At 39.2% G+C, this 8,551-nt stretch overlaps 1 protein-coding gene across 1 annotated transcript; it reads right to left on the bottom strand.

Moving 5' to 3' along the window:
- Positions 1-4,658: 4,658 nt before the first annotated feature.
- LOC107929656 (uncharacterized) lies at positions 4,659-5,036 on the bottom strand. Its single transcript, XM_016861146.1, has 2 exons — positions 4,841-5,036; positions 4,659-4,777 (listed from the first exon to the last, which is right to left on the bottom strand). The coding sequence occupies exons 1-2, from the start codon at positions 5,034-5,036 to the stop codon at positions 4,659-4,661; spliced, it is 315 nt and encodes a 104-aa protein (XP_016716635.1).
- Between the last annotated feature and the right edge of the window lie 3,515 nt (positions 5,037-8,551).

Below are 8,551 nucleotides of genomic sequence, written 5' to 3'. Positions count from 1 at the left end.
ACACGATAATTTGTAATTTCATAATTACTTCTTCCAAACTTCAGGTTAAATTTCAATGTATAAAATTTTTTCTATTTCATTATTTTTAATAAATTCATGTCTTTATTTGTTGTAAAATTGAATAAATCAAATATACAAATAATAATTAAAAAGATAGTGTTGCTAAACACTAACCTTATGAGATTGAAATGAAGGATTGCATGGAATTGGGTGTGGCAGGCCCATTTTGCATAAATACGACTGATGTTGTCGTTGAGAGCACCAAAAATATCCTATTCCCTATAAAATAATGAAAAATAACAGTAAAGGGGAAGTAGGGTCGAATCCTCAGGGATCGGTTTATACGAATACTTATTTCTCGAAATCTTGGGTAGAATCGTGCCCAAGAAAACCTGCGTGAAAAAAAAATAAAATTAAAGATTTGATTTGGAAAAAATAAAAAAAATAGATTCTAAAGTTGACTGAAATTATGATTACAAAAATAATAAAAAAATAAAGAAAGTTGAAGGAAAAGAAATTCTTATTGGTAAATTCCAGCCTCCAGTTGTCTCATTCTGCCTTGGGTTCGATCCTCGGCTTTTAAATGACCCTTCTCAACTCAAGTAAGCCAGTTATAGTGGAAGAGGACGCCTACGGCCAGCAGCTCCAAAGATTAGACTTACAATTTTTAGGGAACCTGACTCTAGCTAGTAATCTATGCTAGATCAACTCTTCTTAATGGCGAATCCCACGCCATTTCGTCTCTTTGGTTCACCAACCTCTGACGCAGTAAGTTAACGAACCGACTATGCAATCCTTCCAAAACATACATAGTAGCCGCCTTTGCATATGCTGAAAAGCTTACTTCTTAAGGGCCATGGACAGAAGCGTCAGCCCTTAGTGCGGAGAAACGATGAATACTTGGCGAGAAGCCTAAGTACGGATTCTAGGCCTCAAGAACCCTTTTTGGGGAATATTGACAACTTTCGGCTAGATAGGTTTTAGTGGCTCATGATATTGGTGAAAAAAATATAAATATAAAAATGGAAAAGGGAATTTTATTGAAAGAAAATATGAAGAAACAAAAGCCTAGACTTTTAGGGGGAGAGTGTTTACAGAAAAAGATGAACACCAATAGAGTCGCTTCACCCCCTATTTATAGTGCTAGGAAGATAGTCTAATTGAACTTAAATTCTAAAAAGATAAATACATTTAATTAAAGATAATTAAAATAAAATCCTAAAATTTAAATAATCCTAATAATTATCTTAATATTTAATTATCCTAATATAAATAAAATGGAGTCTTATAAAATAAAATCTCGTCTTTTTGCGTTTTTAGTCCTTGTGTCTCCCATGCTTGCACTTTTGGCACAATCTTTTTCTTGTGTCGCATATCAGCCCATTATGTCTTCAAATTCGCACTTTTGTCCCTTAATTTTGCTTTTGCCTCCAAATGAGTCCCTGAAAGATAAAAGGACATAAATAGCTTAAATTAGTAGGATCAAGCTCAGAATAAACACGTGATTAATACATAAAAATACGTTATTCTAGAGCATTATCAAATCCACCCTACTTAGCCCATGCTTGCCCTCAAGTATGGTTCCTGTCCACCGTGAAAGTTAGATTCTGCCATAAAAGAAATACCACTCCAAAGTTTTATAAGAATTAGTTAAAAATACATATGAAAAATAAAGAGAACCCTAAGCTTGCTTTAAGTAAAATAGAAAATATTTTCCAATTAATACTCACAAAAATTAAAATTGATTTGAATTATTTCATGGAAATTAGGTGAATTACTAAACCTACCAAGACACTCTCTTTGTTTACTTTTTTTATTTATTAATTTATTTATGTATGTACATATGTATGTTGAACCTTTTCACGCGAAGAGTGATGACAGCCAAGCACCAAACCCCGGTTACTTAGCCCAACTCATTCTTAAGAATTAATTCCGGTTGGCAGAGCTTTAACTATCACGTCACACAACCTTTTGACGTGAAGTAAAATAACAACCCAAGCACCCTACCCCGGTTACTCAGTCAGTCACGTTCTAAGCTGTACTCATAACAACAGAAAAATTTATTAACAATGAAATTAAAATTTTGAGAACTTCGGGAAAAACAATTTAAATGTCAAGAACAAGTTTCAATAATCACCTAATAGCCCTGAACATTAATTAAGCATGCAATCATTTTAAGTGTTCACTTTAGATTAAACTTGATCAATTTTACAAAAAGCAAGACAGAGTTAACTCCATTAATCACAATTGTTTTTAGCCTAATAAAAATAAAACAGCGGAGACGGCATCAATTATAGGAAAAAATCATAACTTCCCTAGAAGGCAAGAATCATGCATAAAAGTCAAATAGTGGCAAAGTCATGGTTAAATTCTTGGGCATGAAAAGAGGCAAGATATTCCAAAATAAAAAATAAAAAATAGTGAGGCAGCAACAATAGCAACAACCAAACTAGCAGCAATAACAAAAATTCAGCAGCTAAAACAACAGGAACAACTACCTCCCCCTACTTAAAACACATAGTCCTCGATGTGGAATAAAAGAAATAGAAGAAAAAGGGTATAGAGGAACTCCCCGTGTAATCACTGTCGTTCACGTATGATGGTGACGAGATCTGCTAGTTGCTGGCCAAAAGTGTGTAGTCGAGCCTCGATACACTCGAGGCGTTGTTCAACGGTCATCGAAGGTTGGGCTTGAGTGGGTGCGTTGTCATGATGTCGCCGTCGAAAGACTCGTTCAGTCGGTGTGGTGCGAACGCCTGGAGGGACAACAAGAAAAGAAGATGGAGTGCCAACGAGTAGCCCCATTGAGTCGAGACATCGAGCATCCAAAGGATCAGCCTGACAAGCAACATGTAATTCTAAAACAGGAGCATTAGTACCATGTAGAGAAAATAGCAGTTGCGTAATAAAGGAGCCCAAAATTAGAGGTCGTTTTGCATTTATAACATGCTCGAATTGAAGTGCATACCAATAGCCCAAGTTTATCGGACGACTGATATACATACACCATAATAAAAATAATTTCATCTTTGAGACGGAAGCCGGAGCATCTCGACGGCCTGAGAAATTATAAGCCAAATAACGGTGTATGTAACATAAGGCAGGGTTACGAAACCACAAATCCTTTGAGGTTTTCGGGCAATATGTGGATTCGGCATTATCAGTTAATAAAGCAAAGGCCTCGTTAGCCTCAAAATCTGCAGGAAAAGTACATAAATTGTGTTCATAATCACTGCTCATAGAATAGTCCTCAGTCACAAAAGATAGTGCTATATTAAAATCGGTAATGGACAAGCGATGCAAAGTACCAAGTAATCGAAATCGAATAACATTAGGTGTACCCAACGAAATATTACCGTGTCGACGAAAGTGAAATGTAGAGTAAAATTCCAACACCAGTTCATAATATGTACAATGAGAAATATCAAAATTCCCTACCAACCAATATTGTGAAAATAAGTAGTGACATCAGTTCCAATCCGCAGAGTATCCAAAACAGGAAATGACAAGCATTTGCAAGGTACGAGTTGTTTATGGCATAAATGATCATACCTGTTCCAGCTAGTAGTAGTATTAAACTGTAAGTTACTATTTAAATGGCACTCAGATGGTAAGATGGATGCACAAGACCGGTAAGTTCGGCCACGAGTAGGTAGTGGTTGCTGGTCGTGATGACTCTCGGCACTAGCAGAACTTGCAGCGTCGGTAGTGGTGTTGGAGTAGGCCCCGACATGTGTGGACATGGGTTGGGTCGAAGCTCGGGTAGTTCTATCTTGGCAGGGACGGTGGTGCAACGGTTCGGGTGCCACTCCTAGTGGTGGCGTCGTGGCGTGGGTAGCAAGGGGTGACGGCGGAAGTAGGGAGAGAAGGGGGTGTTCGGCTTGGAGAGGTGATGGTGGTGCGGCCTTTCTTAGGTTGTACGATGAGAAGGAGGCCGCTTCGTCGGGGTTCAACGATGGCGTGGGTGAAATGGGCATTGTCTCTTCGGACGGCTCGGTCGGCATTGTGCGAAGCGATGAGGGTGACGCGACTTCGGCGATGTTGAGCGACGGCGTAGGAGAAATGGGTGGTGAGGGAGTAGCGCCGTGCATCGGCAATGAAGAAGAAGAAGAGGAGAGAGTGTCGGCACTCAAGTCGACGGCTTGAGGAGCAGAAAAACGGCACCGGTGATGGTTCACAGTGAAGGAGGGCTCGGCGGCAGCGTAGCTGCGAGTTCATACCATGGTGGATGGCAATCGACGGTGAGAGGGGCTGGGGAGATGGGTGTGGCGGCTATGGAAGAAAATGGGGGAAAATTTTAGGGATTGGGGGTTTTTTAGTTGCTGCAAAGTGGTGTTTGGCTGCAAGTTAGGGCTAGTCTAGGTCAGGAATAAGGCACTCTGGGCTGGAATAGGGATAGTGATATGGGCTGGAGTGGGGCTGTTTGGCTGCATGTTTAAGGCTTTTCTTCCTCTTGAACTTTACTTTGGTATCGGTTCACCTATTTAAAAGAAAAGAATTTTATTAATACAATAAAATAATTAAAAATAAAACAAATTGAAATAAAATAAAATAAGAAATAAAATAAAAAAATAATAGAAATAAAATTTAAAATTAAAGATTGAGTTGCCTCCCAGTAAGCGCTTGTTTAACGTCGTTAGCTCGATGCCTTGAACGGTTTATGGTGGTTCTAACTGAATTTTCTCGACTGTGTGGGCCTGGAAATTCTCGTAAAATGGCTTCAGCCGTTGACCATTGATTGTGAACCACTTTCCTGATTCTTCGCTTTCTATCTCAACTGCGCCATGCGTAAATACTTCAGTCACAATAAAAGGTCATTACCACCGTGATCGAAGCTTACCTGGGAATAGCTTTAATACGGAGTTATAAAGTAAAACTCTTTGTCCTACCGAGAAATGCTTCTGAACTATATTTTTGTCATGAAACAACTTTGTTTTGTCTTTATAAATTCGTGCATTTTCATAGGCATCATTGCGAATTTCCTCTAATTCTTGAATGTCCAATTTCCTTGCCTTCCCTTCGGGCTTTAACTCCATGTTACATTGTCGAATAGCCCAATAAGCTTTATGTTCCAACTCTACTGGTAGATGACACGTCTTGCCAAAAATAAGTCGATACGGGGTCATGCCAATTGGTCCCTTATACACCGTCCGATAGGCCTAAAGCGCGTCATTGAGCCGAAGACTCCAATCCTTACGGTTGGGTCAAACCATATTTTTCCAAAATTGACTTGACCTCCTTGTTCGAAACCTCTGCTAGGCCGTTTGTTTGGGGATGGTAGGCTATTGCTATACGATGATGAACTCCATATTTTGATAATAGTGCCTCCATGACCTTGTTACAAAAGTGGGTACCACGATCACTGATCAAATCTCGAGGTGTGCCAAACCTAGAAAAAATAATTCGTTTTAGAAACTCCACAATAGTTTTAGCATTATCATTACGAGTAGGCTTTGCTTCTATCCATTTAGAAACATAGTCTACTGCAAGAAGTATATATACGCTTCCAAACGAAGAAATAAAAGGGCCCATGAAGTCGATGCCCATACATAAAAAATCTCACATACATGAATCGGGGATAGGGGCATTTGATTTCGTTTAGTGATATTACCTGCATGCTGGCATTTATCGCAAGACTTACAAAAGTTAAATGCGTCGTGAAAGATTGTGGGCCAATATAGCCCACACTCCAATACCTTGTGAGCTGTTCGTTTAGGGCCAAAGTGACCTCCACAAGCTTCTATATGACAAAAAGTAAGGATAGAGGTTACCTCGGTTTTTGGAACACATCGTTGTATTATATGATTTGAGCAATGTTTCCACAAGTATGGATCATCCCATATGTAATTCTGAGCTTCGCGTCTAAGCTTGTTTTTTACGGATCGAGCTAACTCAGTGGCCAACGATCCTGTGGTTAAGAGATTAACTATGTCTACATACCACGGATAGTGAGCCTCGGTTGAGAATAAGCTTTCCTCAGGGAGCTCATCCTTTATAGGAACATCATCAAATGAAGTTTTTATCCTACTCAAATGGTCGGCCATCAGGTTTTCACACCTCTTTTTGTCACGAATCTCGATGTTAAATTCTTAGAGTAGTAAAATCCACCTAATGAGCCTTGGCTTTGCTTCCTTCTTTGCGATCAAGTACCTAAGAGCTAGATGGTCAGAAAAAATAATCACCTTAGATCCTAGTAAATATGATCGAAATTTATCTAAAGTAAATACAATAGCTAAAAGTTCTTTTTCTGTGGTTCTGTAGTTGCTTTGTGCAGCAGCTAGGGTCTTTGAGGCATAGCAGATGACATGAGGCTCTTTAGCTATCTTTCGTCCCAATACGGCTCCCACGCTGCATTTGTTTGCATCACACATAATTTCAAAGGGATAGTTCCAGTCTGGTGCTTGTACTATAGGAGCAGTTACCAACTTTTGCTTGACTGTATCAAAAGCCTCTTTGTATTTTGGACCAAACTCATATTTCTTGTCTTTCTGCAACAGATCGCACAATGGTTCAGCTATTTTTGAGAAGGTTTTTTATATAATGCCTATAAAATCCTGCATGGCCAAGAAAAAAACGTATCTTTCTAACAGTCGAGGGATATGGCAGAGAATTTATAATGTCAATTTTGGCCTTATCAACCTCAATTCCCTTAGACGAGACTATATAACCTAGAATCAAACCTTTGTCTACCATAAAATGACACTTTTCATAGTTCAAGACAAAATTAAATTCTATGCACCTGTTCAAAATTATCGTAAGATTTTCAAGGCATTTAGTAAAACAGTTCCCATACATGGTAAAATCATCCATAAAAACTTCAATAATTTTTTCTACATATTCAGAAAATATACTCATCATGCATCTTTGGAAGGTAACTGGTGCGTTGCAAATTCCAAATGGCATCCTCCTGCAAATATGCCGAAAGGGCATGTAAAAGTGGTCTTTTCCTGGTTGTCTGGCGCAATAGGGGATCTAGAAGAAACCTGAATATTCATCAAGACAACAAAAGTGAGTTTTACCAACTAAACGTTCAAGCATTTGGTTTACAAAAGGAAGAGGGAAATGATCTTTTCTAGTATAAGCGTTCAACTTCCTGTAATCGATGCAGACACGCCACCCGTTCTGCACTCGGACCGGTACTAAGTCACCCTCAACATTTTTTTTTACCGTCACGCCTGTTTTCTTGGGCACTACTTGTACCAGACTTACCTATCTGCTGTCAGAAATGGGGAAGATTATGTCAGCATCCAGCAACTTAATTATTTCCTTTTTTACCACCTCCATCATATTAGGGTTTAAACGTCTTTGTGCCTCTCTCCTTGGTTTCGTGTTCTCCTCCAAGTAAATCTTGTGGGTACATGTCAAAGGGCTTATCCCTTTCAAGTCAGCAATGGTCCAGCCAATCGCCTCTTTATGACTCTTTAGTACCTGGATCAAACTTTCTTCCTCGGGTTTAGAGAGTTTATTTGAAATTATAATGGGTAAGGTATTACCTTTTCCAAAAATGCATACTTAAGATGCTCGGGAAGCGGTTTCAATTCCAAATCTGGAGCCTACACAACAGAAGGTAGAAGTTTAGTTCCTGATGGGGACAATAATGTATTAACAAATTCATAATCATCATATCTATATTCAGATTTGTCTTCATAAGTTGACTCAAAAGCCTCGTTTACTAATGAGTCAATCATGTCGAAACGGTTTACGCTCAAGATTTTGCTTGGATGGCTAATGGCATCGTAAACATTGAACTTCACGATCTCCCCATCAAATGCCATCGTAAGAGTGCCGCTTCGGACATCGATCTTGGTGCTAGCAGTACTAAGGAAGGGTCGGCCCAACAGGAGGTCCGAAAATCCAACAGTATTGTCCTTCTCCATCTTTATTACGTAGAAATTTGCAGAAAAATAAGTTCATTAACTTTACCAAGACGTCCTCGAGGAGTCCTTTGGGATGCACGATAGACCTGTCCGCCAATTGAATAATAACACCTATTTTTGTCAAAAAACCTGCGTTAAGTGATTCATAGATAGAATAAAGCATTACATTTATGGAGGCCCCTAAATCGCACATAGCCTTTTTAATTCCTAAATGGCCAATTTTGCATGGAATAGTGAACATACCCATATCTTTGCATTTAACCGGGATTTTCCGCTGTAGCATTACGAAAACATTCTCACCAACACTTACCTTTTCATTACTTGTTAGTTTTCGTTTGTTGGTGCAAAGCTCTTTGAGGAACTTGGCATACCACTGAATCTGTCTGATGGCATCTAACAGTGGTAAATTGATCTCGACATTCCTGAATGTTTCGAGGATCTCCTTGTCCTTCTTACTTTTTCGACACTGATTTAATCGTCCCGGGAATGGAGGTTGGATTTTCAGCAATGGGGGTTTCACTGGGACCTGTTCATCGTTTTCGGGTTTTTCCTGGGTACTTTCTTGGCCAAGATTTCTGCCAGGAATTGGTTCCAGCACCTTTCCACTTCTCAGCATTACTACATTTGCATTTTGCCTCGGGTTTGGTTCTGTTTGCGATGGCAGCTTCCCTTGA

Source organism: Gossypium hirsutum, chromosome A08 (assembly GCF_007990345.1).
Source record: "Gossypium hirsutum isolate 1008001.06 chromosome A08, Gossypium_hirsutum_v2.1, whole genome shotgun sequence".
Classification (NCBI taxonomy): domain Eukaryota; kingdom Viridiplantae; phylum Streptophyta; class Magnoliopsida; order Malvales; family Malvaceae; genus Gossypium; species Gossypium hirsutum.
Note: the sequence above shows the minus strand (reverse complement) of the source record. Positions and strands in the feature narration are given on the sequence as shown.

Bases quoted from the DNA above. Each gene is read 5' to 3' on its own strand.
- LOC107929656 (XM_016861146.1), bottom strand. From the start codon at position 5,036: ATGGAGTTAAAGCCCGAAGGGAAGGCAAGGAAATTGGACATTCAAGAA. The intron at 4,778-4,840 runs GTAAGCTTCGAT...CGCATGGCGCAG, and splicing joins CGTATTAAAGCTATTCCCAG to TTGAGATAGAAAGCGAAGAA.